The sequence below is a fragment of the Ursus americanus genome, chromosome 6 (assembly GCF_024610735.1).
Source record: "Ursus americanus isolate L20-20 chromosome 6, mUrsAme1.1.p, whole genome shotgun sequence".
Lineage (NCBI taxonomy): Eukaryota > Metazoa > Chordata > Mammalia > Carnivora > Ursidae > Ursus > Ursus americanus.
In genome coordinates this window covers 46,643,118-46,661,198 of record NC_142132.1, presented here as the reverse complement: position 1 = coordinate 46,661,198, position 18,081 = coordinate 46,643,118, and the positions used below count along the sequence as shown (strand labels likewise).

Below are 18,081 nucleotides of genomic sequence, written 5' to 3'. Positions count from 1 at the left end.
AGTTGGGGCTCCTGGCTGGCTCAGTCGGTAGAGCATGCAACTCTCGATCTCAGGGTCGTGAGTTCAAGCCCCACACTGGCTGTAGAGATTACTTCAATCAATAAAATCTTTTTAAAAAATGTTCTGTAATTGATTGTGGTAACGGCTGAGCAGCTCTGTGAATATACTGAAAATCACTGACTCGTACACTTTAAATGTGTCAATTACCTGGTATGTGAATTATATCTCCCTAAAGGTGTTACCAAAACAAGCATTCCCACTCCACTTTCAAATATTATATATGCTGAGCTCATAATATGTCATTTGAAATAGAGGTTTCCATGGCTTGTCTGCCCATTCCTTCATTCCAGAAGACTTATACTGAGCACCTGCTGTGTGTGGTATCTTGGGCCAGCATGGGGGTACAGAGATGACTCCATGCCCGTGGAACTTGTGGTCAGGTGAGGGGTGGGGAGCATCTAATTATGTTCCAGCCTGCGAAAATACCTTGTGCCTTGCCAAATAGGCACACTCTCCATTGTTACCCAAGGGAGAAAGAAATAATGCTAGCCAACATTTATTACTGTATGCCAGACACTGTGCTAAGCATTTTCCATGCATTACTTCCTTGAATCCTCCCGTTACGATGTGTTAGTGTTCTCATTAGGTTTGTTTTATAGATGATGAAACTCTCATGAAAGGTGGAAGGAGGTTGTTGGGCCTGCAGGAGTCTCTGATAGAATCAGGTTTGAGGTGGAGCTGGAAGAGGGCCTCTACCAGCTCAAGAGGGAAACTGAGGCCCCACAGGCCATGGGCGTCTCAGCCTGGATGGGTATGGACGCTCAAGAAAGCAAAGAGCACTGAGGTCCCAAGACTGGGATGTTCTCATAGGCATTCTGCCCTGTCCCCAGCACTTCAGCTCTCTGAGACTCTGTTTCTTCACCTGTAAAATGGGGCCAGTACTCCTTCTGCAGAAGAGTTAAGAGCCCAGCACGAGTGAACATGCTACGTAATCCATATAAAGGAATATAAAGGAAGAACCAGGATTTGTATGGTGCTGGAAATCGAGAGGCACTGACATGAGGGACCCTCTGCCCCCACATTTAGGAGAGCTCTGGCCCCTCTGGAGAGAGCACCGGGCATGCATACACACTCACACACACACCCTCACCTCTGCCTTGTCATCCCTTGCCTTTGGATACTGGTCACCCTTCTTCCAGCAACCTGCCAAGCCCACTCAAGCCCTTCTTCTCCTGGAAGCTTTCCCAGGTTGCCAGCTCAGCACGGGCACACCTCCTCGGAGCCCCCAAGATCCCCTGCTGGTGTCTGAATATCACCTGCCGGCCAGGGTTAAAATTCCAGCTCCTCCTCAGACTGGCTCGATGATACCATGTGAGTGGTTAACTCACACAGAGCATCACATAGCAAGAGGCTAATGAGAGACTTGACACATTGGGTAATTGAGAGCACATGCTGTAGGCAGGAGATGATAGGGGAAGTTTCCAAGGTACGGGAAGTGACTGAGAGTCCCCTCGCAGGGGTCAGCTGGGGAAGGTACAAGGGGCTGCTGCCTGGGTGGGCCAGGGTCACATCCTTGAGGACCAACCAGATCCTTTCCTGCCTGTTTGCGCCTCGTCCCATTCGGGGAACCCCTGGGGGGGTAGGGGCCTTAGCCCACGCTGAGATCTCCACATGCCAAAGGCCCCTGGCTTACTGCGTATACTGAGGGCAGACAGGGCCCACTGGAGGGTGGGGTTTGGAGCACAGCCATCAGTGGGCCAGCTCCCATACGCAGGGTCAGGGGCGGGATTCTCTTGGACAAGGGTGGGGGGAGGCTGAGGTCACTGGTATACACAAATCCCTAGGACTTTTACTAAAATGCAGTGACGGGTTGGGCCTAAGAGTCTGCATTTCTAACAAGCTCTCAGGCCATCCCAACATAGCTGTGCCCAGCCATACTTTCTGCAGCAAGGACCTAAAGCATGGCACAGCTCTTTCTGAGCAGAGCAATGAGCAACAAGCACATGTCGGCCTCCCATTGGTCCAGAGGCACCCAGCCCCACCCAACCACACCCTGGGCTTCCACCATCTGGAGGGTAAGACTACATGGATTTTCTGAGTTTCCAGGATCCATTTCCATTACATATGTAAAATAAAAGTAAAAATACACTTTATAAAAACATTAGAAAATATGAAAAAATAACAGGAAAAAGAACCACGGATCATCTTGTACTGTATTTAAAACGACCTTAACTTCTCTCCCCAGGATGCCAAAGCCATGTCTGTCAGTCAGGGGTCACTCCATGAGGGGGATCTGCCCCCAGAAGCCCCACGCTGTCACAGCGAAGCACTGGGTGGGAGACGGGGCTGTTCCCCACACTCTCCATCTCCTGGTCCCCTTCCCACCCCAAGAGAGATGCCCGGCTTGCGTTGCCTGAGGCCTTCACCCAGACCTACCCTGGGGGCACCAAGTCGGGGCAAGGCCCTCTCCCCTCCCCCTCACAGGCAGGAGACTGAGGAAGCACACTGCTGCAGAGGAGGGAGAGGTGGGGTCTGGGGGAGGGGGTGCACATCTGGATTCCTGGCCCAGAGCCCGCATTCCTTCCCTGTGAGTGTGAGGAGATGGGGTCTCTCTCGGGAGAGCTGCGAGGAGGCTGCTGGCCCCCGTCCTGCCCCACTGTAACAGGACCCACCCTGGCAGGAAGACTGGTGGAGACGTGAAGACCCAGAACCTCATTTTGGGGCCCCTCACCCCAATTGCTCACTAGCCAGGGCAGGCCCAGGCTGGGGCTCTGTCCCATCCACACCAGCCAGCCTGCCTCAGAAATACCAGAGGGGAGAAGAAGGTGGAGACCAGAGGGCCACACAGCCACTTGTTAGTGGAAGGGGCCCTGGGGCGGGGAGTTGGGGGGGGGGCTGTTCTGCCTGTTCTACCCAGGGAAGCGGGGCCACCTTACCTGGGGGCAGTCCTTGATGTAGTGTCCTTTGTTGAAGCACAGGTGGCACAGGTAGTTGGGCGGGGGCCTCTTGCTGGGCTTGCGGGTCTCAGAGGTGAGTGTCAGGTCTGAGAAGTGCTCAGTGAGGGAGCTGAGGCCATCGGCGATGTTGTTGAGGGAGCCGTAGGGCGAGGCGCTCTTGTATACGCCGCTGCTCAGTGCCTGTGGGGGGACAGAGGCTGTGAGGGCTCCCCAGGCCTGGGCAAGCTCGTGTGCAGCTGCGGCCTCCGTATGGGCATGCACACGCACACCTGTGAATTCACACTGCCTCTTTCGCTGCCCGGGGGCTCCGGCCTCCTGGAACTTGAGTTCATATCCTAACTCTAGCTGCACGTCCATGGGCAAGTCAGGGAACCACTCTGGGCCCCAGTGGCCCCGTCTGGAAAACAGGAGTAATGATGGCCACCTCCTAGGGGTCCTATGAGGCTAAAGTGAGGTCACTTTATTTCCCACCAGGCACTTAGGAACCACTCAGGAAGCGGTGAGGAGGAGGAGGAAGAACATGGGCTCTTTACGCACCGCCAGGAGGTAAGAAGGCGTAGCAGAAAGCAACTTGTTAGATCTGGGGCTCTGCCTTTTACTCGTGTGTGACTTTAAACAAGTCACTTATCTCTGAGCTGACTGTTTCCCCATCTTAAAAGAAAGAGGAGCATCAGCTTATAGGATTGTTTCCATTGTACAGAAGAGAAGACTGAGGTTCAGCACTCTGTCTGGTCTCCTGTGGCACAAGGCCTGTGTAGATGGTGTCCCCAGGAGCCCCGAGGCTGGCCCAGGCCCGCCCTCTGGGAGCCCGGGAGGAAGTGGCCCACCTCTCCCACCTCTCCCACCTCCAGTTGACAGGAACCAGATGTCTTGCCTGGCTTCAAAGCAGACGCTGCCAGGCCCCCTCCCGGTGTATACAGCCTCTATTTATAGGAGTCACGGGCTCTGGGCAGCCAGGCACACTGGAATTTAGCAAAGGTGGGGCCTGTGGTGAGGCTGGCAGGGAGCAGCCGTGGTCCCCTTTTCCTGGGGCAAGGCTGAGGCTGTAAAGAAGCAGCTCCTCCAGGAGGGTCAATGACAAACCTGAGCATGGGGCCTGGGCATCCTCTGGTCCCAGCTCAGGTGCTCTAGGGCTCCAGGAGGCAACCATAGACCTTGGGGAGCCTTGGGTCTAATGGGAAGACGGCCTTGGTCCTGGAAGTCCCCAGGCCACTAGGGGAAGAGAGCCCCTGAGTGCAAGTGGCCTCAGGCTCCCTTATGAAGATGGGGCAGATGGAGGCTCAGAGTGGGCACAGTCCTTCCTGTGCCCCCTCAGTGTGGGCAGGGAGGGAGGGGAGCTGAGAACAGGCCCCAGGAGATCAGGTAGCCGTCCCCCAACCAGGACAGATGCCACCCCTCATACATGTATACCTCAGCCTCCCTACTTGTTCCATCTCTAGGGGCCTGGCATTCCTTCCTAGAGGACACAGCCCTCACCATCTGGGGACCACCACTCTTCTTGGCTCCCTGGACACCCTGCTATGTGGCCCCAGGGCCAGTCCTTTCCTTCTCCGGGCCTCTGTTCCCTCTCCTATAGGTTTAGACTGGAGTCTAGAATCTGGGAAAAAAGAAGACACAGACACCATGTCCAAGGCATCCGGGCCAAACACACAGTCGGCCTATGATGTCTGGGCACGAAACTCAGAGGCTCCCCATGACCACCTCCACTCTACCGCTGCCCGGGCTTCCATGAAACCCAGGACCAGTGGCAGGTATCACACAAACTTGCACTCAGTGTGAGGGCGGTGCTCCAGCTCTCAGAGGCGCCAAGAGAGAGCGGTCCTGACAGGCAGAGGGTCTCCCTTCCCTGGAGGTGTGCGAGCCAATTCTGGACGACCTTAAGGGGCGTGGGGAGGGGTCCGATGGCCACGGGATTTGACGATACCAGTCACATCTACTGAGCACTGACAATGTCCCAGGTACTGGAGACTGTACACTTATTAAGACAGCCGACGCTCACCACAACCCTATGAGTCACTGTCCCATTTTACGGATGAGGCGAGTGTGTCCAAACCTGCATTGAATGCCTTGGGAAACTTTGAACAAATACAGTTCTCTAGGCCCCACCTCAGACCTACCTACTGAAGCGGTCACCCGGGACCGAGAGCCTGGAACCGACAGTTGCATGGTGGTAGGAGACACACCACACAGAACCGACCATGTTCGTTATGTTCGTAAGCGTACGGTTCCGCGGCACGAAGTACGCTCCCATGACTGTGTGACCATCACCGCCATCCACTTCCCGTACTTCTTCACGGTCGCAAACTGAAAGTCTCTCCTGCCGACACGCTAACTCCCCCCTCGGCCTCCCCCCGGCCCAGATCTGCATGTTCGAGCTCCCCGGGGCAGTCTGTCCAGACCGCCCAGCCCTACCTGGCCTCGGGAGCACCTGGACTGTCCAGCCACCCAGGTCTCTCCTTCACTTGAGTGGAGGCCTCTCCTCACCCAATCTGGCCGGAGGGAGGACAGCAACACCACAGCCTCCCGGAGAAAAGTTCATCCAAACAAGAAACTCCAAGCTCCAAATAGTGTGACTCACCCTCATGGCTGGGAAATGCAATTTCACAAATAACAACCCTCTTCATTTTTTCCCCCCGTTCTTTCTTTTCTTTTTTCTCTCCCCCCCCCTTTTTTTTTTTTCTGGATAAGATTTAAGCAAGTTCACAGGAATCGGGGCTGTTTTGGCAGCAAACTGTCAAGAGGAAGGGGAAGTCTGGTGGGTGCCAAAAAGTGCATGAATTATACCCTGAACAGCCTCTCCCCCGTCTTGCGGCCACACTGCCCTGCCCACGGGTGACCCCTCGGGCGTCCCTGGGCAGCCAGAGGCCTCCGAGCAGACTGTCCTCTCTGCAGCAGCTTGACGCCCGCACCCCCCACCTCAGGAGGGTCACAGCTTCTGTCCTAGGAGGAGCTCCGGGTAGAGAAGCGAGGTCAGAGCTCTCCTCTTCACTGCCTCTCCCCCCTCTCCTGTGCTCTGGCCTGTCCCTCCTGGTGGCCCCAGCTCCCTTCCCCCAGCCCCAATTCTGCACCTTTGAGCAGAAAGGACAGAGAGACAGCTGACCCAACCGCTCTCACGTTCCAGATGGAGAAACTGAGGCCCAGAGAAGCCCGGGGCACAGACTAGGGAGCACAGCCAGGCCTGAGGGCCACGAGTCCTGCTTGCCGGCTGGCTAAAAGGGCGGGTGGGGCAGCAAGCTGTTTCCTCTTCGAAGCCCCAAGGAGCTCTGGCCATGGAGGTGAAAGGCGAGTCACCTGGTGCAGAGGCCAGGACACGCCGAGATCCCTCCCCTCCGGCTGCAGAGTCAGGCCTGGCCTCGGGCTTCCCATCTATAAACTGCAACCCGGAACATGGGCAACAAGGATGATCCCTGCAGTCCTGCTTTCTCAAGGTCCAGACACCAGCTACTGAAAGACACCCCCAGAGCCCGACACACGGAGGGCACTTGGTCACCATGGGTGCCACCTGTTTTGAGTCCTGCTGCCTAGAGCCGGAGGGGGAGAGCCGGAGAGGGAGGCCCAACGGGAGTGGCCCTTCATCAGTTAGCTCCTAACCCCCAAACAGCCATGCTGCTCCTCCTGGTGTCCCACAGGGCACCTGCTTTCCCCCTCTGGTTATACATGGGCTGTCCCCCCCAGGATGCCCTCTCTGTGTCCATCCAACCTCCTCCGGGACCTGACTCTTGATCTGGTCATAACTCTAGTGGTGTGGCCTTGAACCCACCCCTTCCTCTTACTTGGGCCTCAGGCCCCAAGGGACAGTGTGAAAAGCACAGACTCAGGTGCTCCGGAGCCCTGGCCTCAGATGCCCCTGCCTCCTCCGGAGGCCTCCCGGACCTCACGGCCATAGCCCTGTCCATCAGCTCTGCTGCTCTTGACCGAAGGAGCTCTGAAGCCTCTTCATTTCCCCCACACGGCTGGACATAGTGAAAGGCAAAGATTCTGCAACATTCCGTCACCCCCAGCGCCCAGACTGCTTCTGTCGTTCCTCACACCTGCCACTGTCCTGGGTGCAGATAATCACAGGCAGAGAAGCCTGGGAGCCCCACTTGACAGACGAGGTAATGAATGCCCTAGCACCTTAAAGATCTAGCTTGGGGGTCTCCGAGTTGCCATGGACTAAGTCGAAGGCACTCTCACCCCAGATTAAGCTATTCTGGGCACTGGTTGAGGGCAACCCCACTACGGGGGTGGGTGGAAGCCATGGGCCCAAATCACCAGCCTGAAGGAAGAGACCACCTCTCCCTCCGCCCTCCTTTCAGCAACTAGCAGAAGTGTGGGATCCTCATACCATGTCTGGGGGACAGAGCTTCGGACTCCTGCCCATTGCTGGAACTTCTCCAAGGCTCTGGCTTGGCTGTTGGGGAAAGTTAGAGGGGAAGACGCTGAAATCTATTCTGATCCTGCTTGTGTCACAGACTTCACTGGATCTTTTCCCTTTCTTGGTTTTCTTATACCTGCAAGAACACTATTTGGATGGGGATTATTGGCTCCATTTTACAGAGCTGGAAACTGAGGCTCAGAGAGACTGAGTAACTTGCCCAAGGTAAAGCAGCCAGCTTCACATGCAGATCAGCTGGCCTGTTACATTTCAGTTCCCAGAAGGCCTCCAAGGCTTGGCTTCTCCTACAGCAAAGAGAGCCAGAGGAAAACACAGGCGTGGACCATTCTCCCTGGGCCTGTGGCTTCATATTGCCAAGCCCCTCGGCCCTACAAGCTGAGGCATCACCTTCTCTGGGTGGCATGAGGGCTCTGGGCCCTCCGGCTGGGGGGTTCTGCGGAGGGACCTGGGGTGCGGAGGCAGAGACTGCCAGGGCTGACTCAACCTGCCATGCTGTGCTTTCTCCCTCCCCCCTCCCAGGACAGGAAGAGGGCACCGCGAGAGGGGGCAGACAGGAGTTAGGGCAAGTGCAGAGAAGCCTCCTCTAGGGAGAGGAAAGCAGTGCAGAGGAGAGGAGAGTCAGCCTGCAGAGGTGGGAGCACACCCGCAGAAAAGGACATGGCAGTGGGCAAGGCCATGAGAAGGGGAGCATCTGAGAAAGCGTGGCCAGAGCAAAGGCTGAGGCCTGCCCCCCACCCCAGGCCAGAGACGGCCCTGGGGGGAGTGGTGACTCTCTGATCCTAGAGCCCAGCTCTTCTTTCGTCAGCTGGACAACTGCTTTCTTATCCCAAAAAGTCACCCCACACCCTCTTCCAGACACACAGACACGCGCACGTGCACACGTGCACACACATACACACCCACACCCCCCTCTTTAACACAAGAAACCATTCATTTCACAAATGGCTCCACCCCTTTGCCAAAGGGATCTGCACTTCTTCTACCCTAGGGTCTGTCTGGGGCTCCAGCCCCCAGAGTCACACCCCCCCCCCATCACAGGAACAGGTGGACGCATGCTCCGCTCAGGGAGAAAAGGAGACGACCCGTTGGCAGAGCAAGGGGTTGGCGGATGGAAAAGTGAATTCACACCTTGACTAAAGATTTCTCGGGTGTGGTCAGAGCCCAGCTTGGCTCCGGTTTCCAGAGTCCGAAGCTGAACTGTGGGCCAGGAAGGTGGCAGGGCTAGCTGTCGCCAGAGGCAGCAACCCCTCGCCCAAGACCCCCAAGGGCGCCACGGCCTCCAGGAGGCCCATTCACCCACGCAGGCCAAACACAATTCCCATACGCAGCCAGAGCTCGGCAAAAGATTCTAACTTAAATAAGCGGTCCGTGTGCCTTTTGGTAGGGGGTGGGGAGAGAGAAATGGGGAAAAGACCCGGAGAGGGGTCTGGTGGCAGCAGGACACAGCAGAGAAACCCCAGGGAGACCCTCCCTCCGGACCCCATCCCTCCAGCTCACGCCCAGCTCACCGCTCACCTGACAGGTGCCCACATTTGACAGCCCACGCCCTCCGTCCAGCTAGAGCTTAAGCGCCGGGGACCAGCTGCCTCGCCCTCTAGAATGTGGTCGTGGAATGGAAGCAGAAAGCATGAAAGGGGCCCTAATATTCAGCCAGTCTGGGGGTACCACTGAGGTCCTCAGCCTCTAGAGCAGGGGGCCTCGGTTTGGGATCTGTTGTCGACGCCATGACCCCCTTGAAACCACGCGCAAATGTGCGTGTCTGTGCGCACGTCTGCCTGAGCTCTGTGCCTGAGCGCTGAGGAGCACTCTTGTGCTCTTCAGATTCTCGAAGAGGTCCGTCACCAAAGAAGGTCAAGAACCATGAGCACACCTAAGTTTCTGCTGGGACACCTCTAGGGACAGGGCTTTACCCCAAGTCAGCTCTTTCCAATGAGTCAGGCAATCCACAAACACTTCCCCTGTGAGATAAAGCAGGAGATAAGAAGCCGAGGAGAACATTCTCGCCATCGCAAGTCACCCATCCGCCTAACCACTCAGTACCTGAGCACCTAGTCGGTCCCAGCCACTGCCCAAGCCACAGCAGGTGGACAAAGACAGGATGTGCACCCTGGCGTGCTGACCACGTCGCTGTCGAGACAGACCCACGTACAGCGGAATGTTCCTCAGCACCAGCAAATGCTACGCCGCCTTTCACCAGAAGCGTGCACAGCTCTCCCACCACAGGCCGTGGATGCTGGAGGGAGGGGTGCTCCCCTGTGGCAGCTGGGGAACGCCTCTCGGAGAAGGGGCAGCCTCTTGTGCCAGAAAGAAGCTGGAATCTGTCAGCTGTTCAGGGCAGGCAAGAGCATTTGAGGTACAAGCAGCAGCCAGCGCGAAGCTTCGTGTCTTCGCGAAGCTTCCCAGCATGGCCAGAGGAGGACAGAATAAAAGATGATTCTCCACCACACCCACACCGCACAGACCAAGCCTCCGGAGACCTCGGCTGGAGCCCCGGTCCCACCGTGGATGCCCTGACTGTATCACCCTCCTCTTGAAGAGCCTTAGTTTCCCCACCTGGACCATGGGCATGCTGCACACGGGCTATGACATGAGACAAAAGTGCCAGCAAACCCTCATGCTCATCCTCTGACTCTCCCAGGCCAGGCCATCCTTGGCCTTCTGTCCCATGGAGCCCCACGCCAGGTTTCTGGGGAGGGGCTGGAGCCACAGGCGCCACTGAGGCACGGACACAGCAGGACAGCTGGGACCCAGGATCAATGCACCAATGCCTACCACTCCTCAGAGGGTCTGCGGTCAGAGACAAAAGAGGTCTGAGGTCAGAGGCACTGCAGCCTGAGAGAATGTCCCTGGTGACTGCCTGCCCTGGGGCCCGGAGAATGGTCCAGGTGATAGCCAGCACGACAAGCCACAGAGCCAATCGTAGCTGGAATATGGAAGAGTTCCAGGTGTAGCCCTGCCACCGACTTGCTGGGTGACTTGTCAGGCTGGTTTTCTCTTCTGTAAAATGGGAGCTAGGAAGAGAGAGATTTCAAGAAGAAAGCAGCACCCAAGAGTAAGGGACTGCGACTCGGGGCCATCCTCTCTGCGAGGAGCCCCTCTGGGTGCTGACAGAGCCTGGCTCTCTGCCGCTACCAATTACAAATTATTAATTGTGCCTGCTTTCCTCCCTCCCACCTGACTCAGAAGGTCCGCAAGGTGTGGTCTCCCCTCTGAGTCCAGGCCTGCCCAGTCAACTTAATTTGATGGAGGGAGAATCAGGCCACCTCAGCCTACAGGCCCTCGAATGACAGTCCTCCTTGTCTGAGTCAGAGCTCAGCTTCCCAGGGCTGGCCAAGGGAGCCAGGCAGCCTCCCAAGATCTGCGGGGCTGGAAGGCCCATTCTTCCTTGGACCTGGCGCTGCCCCCTCCCCGCATCCACACACAGACCACGATAGTTGCTAGGAACGAACTCCAGCCCCGGCAGCCCACTCTCAGCCCCGCTGAGGCAAACCTCCGTCCTCACACAGATATGTGGCTCTGTCCCGCACATTCACACTGGTCAGGCAGCCTGGGCTCATCTACACCTGTGGACGGCACAGGCGACACACAAAACCTTCTCAAGACTGTCAAGACCCGGGGGCCCTTTAGGGCAGACACCTTAGTGGCTCCTCTGAGGGTCTAACAGCCCTGTCTGCATAAAGCCTTGTGTCACCCTGCTGCCGTTCTCAAGCCCCCAGTGGACAGACCAGGGCTGCAAAGAGGAGGGCGTCTTAAGAGCCGCAGCTGATAGTGGCAGGACCGGGCCGAGGCTGGGGAGAGGGCTTGGGGTAACAGCTCCCGGAAGAACATTCTAAGGATTGGAAGAGATGTGACTTAATGGAGCTGTCCCTGGGCCTGGAGATGTTCAGAAGAACACTGTCAAATGTTCTATGCCGAAAACATTCTCTGGTCAAATATTGGTAGAAGTGCGGGGCTGAAGAAAGGGAAATAAGTTCCCATGCTGCGGGGCTTCTCAGAGCCTTCACGGTGCTGGGGGAGGGAGGGCGGGCATTGTGTGTCTCCAAGGGAAGGACAGTCTTCTGCTTTCCAGACATATCTGAACCCAAAGCCCTTCCCCTCGGCCTCCACAAACCATCATCTGACTGTTGGGCCACATTTGTCTATCCCTGGAGGAAGAGGGAAAGATAACAGCTGTCCTCGGACTCTGACCTGGAGTGGGACAGCCAGAGCTCCTCTGAGAGTACAGGCACAACCCAGGAGGGCTTCTTGGCATCCCTCTGAGGGGCCCAAGAGCCTCGACAAGGAGGGTGCGTCTCCTTTTCTGGAGGTATAGTCCCACAGCTCCCACTCTGCTGTGAGTTTAAATTCCAAGCTCAACTTGGCAGGGAAGACCCCCACACCACCCAACCCCACGCCCTCTAAGAATGCCTTCCTTGGGTACTTAAGGGGAGAGAGGAGGGGTTCAGCCAAGAGCCCCACGAGTCTCTCTTCAAAGACATACAGTTGTTGCCACAGATCAGGGGTTGAAACTGAAGCTCACAGGGCCCATATTCTAGACCAAGGCCTTTTTAAAACCTGCATAAAGTGTCTGTGCCCGCTTTGGCCTGGCCCCCTTACCACAAGCTGAGGAGCTGAAGAGCCCCCACCAGCGTCCAAGACACCTCTGGTGCTCACTCCTGCCCTCACACACGCACTCGGCCATCTCTCTCTGCGCCCAGGGCCAGTGTTCCACTCAGAACCCTTGGCTTATCTTCAGCTTCCAGAGCTGAGGTTCCAGGGGCACAATGGGCTTCTGTGCCCCCATGTCCTCAACCCCCCCGCCCAAATCCCAGCTGCATTCATGGTGTTTTGCTATTGTGGTGGGAGCAGCCTGGGGGTGGTGCAGGAGGGGGTGGGCTCTTGGCACCGGGACCGGTGCAGACAGGCTGTGGTCAGCGGTCAGCATGCAAGTCACATCCGCAGGCACTGCCACCAAGCCTGCCAGGCCTTGCACAGAATGGCGATGCTCCTGAGTCCCTGGGTCCCTTCGTAGAGTCCCCTCCCGCCCACACATGATTTGCTTCTTCTCCACCCAGCCCCTTGGTGGCATTCAGGTGGGGGGTATGTTTTCATGCCCTCTCAGCCAGTTGCTATTTTGAAGCCATATTAGGTCACTGGCTAAGCCCTGGACGCAGGAAAGCCCGGGAGCACAGCTGGGGCTCCAAGAGGGTTTAGGAGGCGCAGCGGGTGAGGGGTGAGTCTGAGAGAGTCTAGAACCAAGAAAGCCTTCCGGAAGTCAGCCGGCACAGCCCTCCGGCCCCTCCAAGGAAGCCACTGGCCTGTGAGCGTCGACGAAGCCCCTCTTACCTCCCCCAACTCAGCCTGTCTGTTTGCGCACATCTCTCTCAAATCCCATACGTTCCACCCTAAGGGGCAGCAGAGACTAAATTCAACGGACGCGGAAACTGAGACCCAGACAGAGACGGGAATTCCCCCAACGTCAGGTCATAAGATACTTTTTTCTACCATTGCTCTGTATAACCTTTACCAGCTCCTTTTACACTGGCCCCGGAGAAGGAATGTACCTCTTCACGGGGAAACTGGGGTCGGCAACGATGAAGTGACGGGAGACAGGTTTCACTGAGATCCATCTGGGATCCTGGATGTTAGACATTTCGAAGAGAAGGCACCACGTCCTAGTCCTATGGAAGACTCTGGATGGCCCCAAACTCCCAGGCCTCTCAGCAGGGACCCACATTCAGGGAAGAAGGCCACCATCGGGTAGGAGCTGGGGGAGGCTAGCAGAGGCTGATTAGGGACCCCCCCACTTGACCTGGGAGGGGCAAGAGTACATGGTCATGTGGGTCATGGTCACTGTCCTCCCTTGGGATTCCCATAGCACCCCCGAGAAACCATCTACCACTCACACTGCATCGTCTTGTCCGTCTTCTCATCTGGGGCCCCCACTGTCCTGTCCCTGCTTCCTCAAGGGCCCACGTGGAACTTAACAAACGTTTGGTAAGATAGCTACTAAAAAGACCCAGGCAGTGAGGAAACTCCCAGAACCTGCACTCCAAAGTCGCTGGTCACTGAAGCCAGTGCTCTGAAGAGATGGCAAGGTCTCTTCTAAGAGAGAAGGATTCCCAGCCAAGAATAATTCCTCCCGTGGAGAGAGTGCTTTACAGTTTACAAAGAGCTTTGGTAGACAAATGCTTTCGCCTGGCACCAAGGGATTGTTCTCCAGACCCCTCTCCCTGCACTATGCCCAACCGGCCCAACACAGGTCAACCAATCCTTCTCTCAGCTCGCCCGGTACTGGCCCACCTCTAGGCCTCAGGCCAGCGTTTTATATGCCCACATCCTCCCTCGTCAGTACTGGCAGAGTTGAACACATTATGGGACCAGAAAGGGAGACCCTCTGCCTTCCCCCTCTCACCCCTAGCACACACACATTCACAGGCCCTTCTCCGGACCCACTCTGGACTCTGACTCTCCTAAACCTAACCGCTGTGCTCAGGTCTGGAAGGAAAAGGAACCCTCAAGTGTGTCCTCTCCTCCACCCCTTCCCCCTGCACTTTTGCAGGGAGAGCTGCCAGAAGACGGATGAGTGAAGGCCACAGGAGGGTATCTGCAATTCCCAAAAGAGGCAGGAGTAAATGGGAGGGGAGGAGGAGTCCAGCTGAAAGGAGAGAGGAGTGGTATCTAGGAAAGCTCTGGAGAAGACCTCTGAAAAGGGGCTGGGAGGTCCTGGCAATCTGTGTATTTATCTGGCTGGGGGAAGACACGCTGCCCCTTCCACTTTGTAACCGAATCCACCCAACAGGCAGACTTTGCAAAGCAGCGAGCCCAGGTTTCTGGAGAAGGCACTGGGCAGCTGAAACCTCTCCCCCTGGCTAGCCCCCCTCCCAAGAGCTCAAGAGGATTTCCCTTTCATTTCCTTCCAGGCTGGGAGGGCGGGGGACAGCGCAGTCTGTGGGGTCAAGCCCTCAAAAACCACTTCCTATGTGGCTGGGGGAGGGCAAACAGCTGGAGGATGTATCTGGGGGTCCCTGTGTAAGAACAGCAGGAAAAGCCCTGCTCTCCAGGGTGCCCTTCGGGTCAGCCACCACCGAGGTCTGAGGGGAAAAGATTTTAGGCCCCTGCAGAGGAGCTCAGAGCAGAATCTGCACTCCCGGTCCCAGCGAGCGGTGGCCAAGAGGGGGATGGGGTTGGGCGTGGGAAGGACACTTGGAAGGGGCTCTCCGCCCTGGCCGCGCCCGGGCTGTCTGGAGAGAATCCGGAGCCCCCCGCGCAGCCGGGGCTCCCCCCAGTCCCCTCTGAGCAGGGCGCCCCAGGCTGGGAGAGGGAGCAAGAGGGCCCCGCCCGCGCCCGAATGCTCCGAGCCCAGCTCAGCCGGGAGGTGACGCGCTCCCGGCGCCCCGGGGACATCGGGCGGCGAGTTTGGCAGAGCTGAGCGAAGCCAAGCCAAGCAGGGCCGGGCAATACGGAGCCGGGCCGGGCCAGGCCAGGAAGAGCGGGGCCGATAGGAAAAGGCCCGGCGCGGTCGACGGAGGGCGGGGGCGCGCGGGAGCACCCACCTCTCCGCGCTGCAGCTGGAAGAAGCTGTTGAGATAGCTGGAGTGCAGGGGCGAGCCCAGCTGCTCCGGGCGGCCCTTCCCGAAGGCCAGCTCTGGGGGCGCGGCGCCAGCAGGCGGCTCGGGCCGAAAGGCATCGAAGGCGCTCGCCTGGTGCGTGTCCTGAAGCGACAGGTAGACCCAGTTGAGCAGCTGGGCGGGCTGGTACACCGAAGCGGCGCTCGTGTCGATGGCCGACAGCAGGCTCATTTTGCGGCGGCGGTGCCGGCCCCTCCCCGGCCGCCCGCTTGCGCCCCCCCCCCCCGCAGCGGAGGGGCGGGCACCGGGGAGCCTTCGCCCACTGCCCACCGCCCGAGCCCCGACGGCAATCGCCCAGTGCCGTGCGCCCTGCGCTCTGCCCGCAGCCGCCGCCGCCGCCGCCGCCTCCCCCCGACTGCAGCCGCAGCGCGCGCGGGCGGAGGAAGGAGGCAGCGAAAGTTGGGCAGGAAACTTTTGGGCCCGCCCCCTCCGCGCAGCCCGCCCCGCCCCTCCCCGCGATCCGCTATCTGCCTCAGTGCTGACCCCTTCGGCTGCCGCTCCCGGGGCGGGGTCCACGGAGGCCCCTCCCCTTATGCACAGTCCTCGCCTTCCATTGGCTGTTTTATTGAATATGGAGTAGTGGGGCGGGGCTAGCGGGGAATTGGGGCTCATCTGCGTTTGCAGCGTTGTGCTGGCCCGCCCATGGGCGGGCCCCTCTCAGGCCCCACCCCGCCCCCCGCCCGCCCACCCACCGGCCCTGCTCCCGGAGCCCGCGGGAGCCCAGGACAGCCCCGGCCTAATCAATCTGCTCTCGCTCTGCTTGGCGCTCTTCTGTCTCTCGTTCTTTCTAAATCCTCTGCAATTATTTCATTTTCACTCTTTTTTCTTGCCCGATTTTTCTTCTTTTCTCATTCTCTCTCCGCTCTCTTTCAGATTAATATTTCCTGTGTCCCTGTCTCTGTCCGGCTCGTCGTCTTTTTCTGTGGTTCTGTTTCTCTTAAGTGCGTGTGTGTGTGCGTGTGTGTGTGTGTGTGTCGTCTTTTCTATTTCCGTCTAGTCTGATGTGTTTCTCTGTCTTCCCCCCCCCCTCCCAGACACACGCGCGCGCACACATACACGCCTCGCTCCCTCCCTCCCTTGCTATCACCGTAGGACCCTCCCCCTCCCACTTAATTCCTTCCATCTGCGGAATCGCTTTGCGGGCCGGCTCCGCCAAGGGGGGCCCGGGTTCCTGCCCCAGGAAGGACTCCCCGCCTCCTTCCCTCGCCTTCCCCCCTCCCCCTCTCCCTTCTCCTATTTCTGCTCTGGGCCGGCCTTTTCCTCCGCCCAGACCCCCGGCCCCAGCCCAACCCGGTGCCTCGGCGGGCCGCCAGGACCCCAGATGGGACTGGGGGAGCTCAGGAAGACGACTGTCACCCACCTTCCAGAACGATCCAGATACTCCAAGTATGCCTGGGGGGGAACCTCCGCCCCTGTCCCCTCCTCGGCCTGACACAGCCCGAAGCCCAGGGCCTTCACCCGCTCAGTCTGGGGTAGTCATCAGGCGCCTGCGCTATGCCATCAACAGGGACTTGGAGGAGAGGCATCTGGAGGGGACCTAGTCACCTCTCCCACCTCACCACTGGCTCTGGAGCCATTCCGTCAGGAATTCAATTGCCAGGTTGGCTACCTTCCAGCTCAGTGACCTCGACATGGCACCTAACCCCTGCGAACAAGCCTAATTTCAACTCTGTAAAATGGGAACGGTCACCGTCCTTCCTCTGGGGATGTTTATGAGCAGACTAGTTTGAGTATGGTAAGCAGAAGACATTCCATAAAAGTCAGCTCTCCACCACCCCCTCCACGAGGATTTCTCCCACTACCTACACAGACAGCATCTGTGGGTGCTTGGACCTGAACAGCCTTCAGGGATGTGTCCCCCTTTCCCACCATGTCACCAACCAGGAACCCCTTCAGTGTTTTCGTCTCAGATCATTTGACAATGTCAAAGATTTTTTTCTATCAAACAATCTATGATTATTAATACAAATGATAGTGTGTATACCAGGTATATTTTAACATATGTTTATTTATCAGAGACCTATCCCTTTACATTTTAAATCAGTGTTCAGTCTATTTGTTTAAACAGAAGGTACACATTTGTTAGAAGTAAATGTGATAACTCCTGGAAATATTCAGAGTCATCTCTGGAGCTCTACCACTCTCATTAAGGTTTCAAGATGGGAGGAGGGGGAATAGGATTTGAAACCCCCGATTTAGACTTCCCGTGGACATTTTAGAGAAAACTGCTGTTCAGAGAGGGGACATCTTCCAATTGCACAAGCAGGCAGTTGGGGAGCGCAGAGGAGACCCCGAGGCACCCAGGCCCAGCCCAGAACTCTCTGTCTCTGCCGCTCGCTCTCCTTCTGGGTGAAGGTAGTCCTGTTATTTGCAGTGCTGATATTTTCCTAGTGTGGGTTGCACATTCACATTGTTTCGGGGGCCAGGCAGGTACCACTAGATACAAGGCAATAAATAGGAAGTAGTGGAACCTATGGAGAAGGGTAGCTACTCAACACCTTTTCTGTCATGGTTCTCATGAAACTCTGAGTCTGTCACCTGCCCAGAGAGGCATCTGCTCTGGGGTTCCCTGTCCTTCCGTGATTTGATACTGTGAGGGTTCTTGTCATACCTGGCAACCATGCTGGTGGCCTCTGCCCCTTTTACCCCCTCCCAACCCCACCCCTGCCACATAGCTCCTACACAGGGCCTGCTGCATAGAAAGTAGACGATCCCCAAATGTTTGCTAGGTGGATGGCTGGATGGAGGGTTGGAGGGTGGCCAGATTATGCTCCCCTTTGAAGCCTGAACGGCTCCTTTGGTTTTGCACTTTGCTTCCTCTTGGCCGCAGCACAGCAGCCCAACACGTGGGCTCTGTACCCAGTAAGTAATCAATAAATGTGAACAACTGACAGACAGTTTGTCTGAGTAGCAGCTGTTTGTCCTGAGGTCAGCCCCTCAGCCTGTCCCAAAAGAGTCCCTAAAACAGCACCTCCTGTGGAATGGGAGGTGATGGGTGCAGATGGCCAGATGGGTATCTGGGGCCTGGGTGCCAGGCTCAAAAGACCAACCCAGGCCCAAACTCTGTGCTTCCCCCGTCCCCATCAGGTACACATCAAGAAGCCTTGCGTTTAAATGTCAGAGGTCCTAGCCCACG

General features: G+C 57.4%; 1 protein-coding gene across 4 annotated transcripts in view; it reads right to left on the bottom strand.

Moving 5' to 3' along the window:
* Window positions 1–15,331, bottom strand: part of ZCCHC24 (zinc finger CCHC-type containing 24) — a 60,955-nt gene extending 45,624 nt beyond the window's left edge. The window contains exons 1-3 of one of the 4 annotated variants that reach the window (XM_045783370.2): window positions 14,871–15,331; window positions 7,285–7,350; window positions 2,937–3,137 (exon numbers count right to left, since the gene is read on the bottom strand). In XM_045783370.2, the coding sequence (XP_045639326.1) occupies window positions 2,937–3,137; window positions 7,285–7,350; window positions 14,871–15,116 (513 nt within the window). In that variant the 5' untranslated portion in view covers window positions 15,117–15,331. The remainder of the gene's footprint in view (window positions 1–2,936; window positions 3,138–7,284; window positions 7,351–14,870) is intronic. The other 3 variants (XM_087862991.1, XM_045783368.2, XM_045783369.2) reach the window with 3 other exon arrangements.
* Window positions 15,332–18,081: the final 2,750 nt, after the last annotated feature.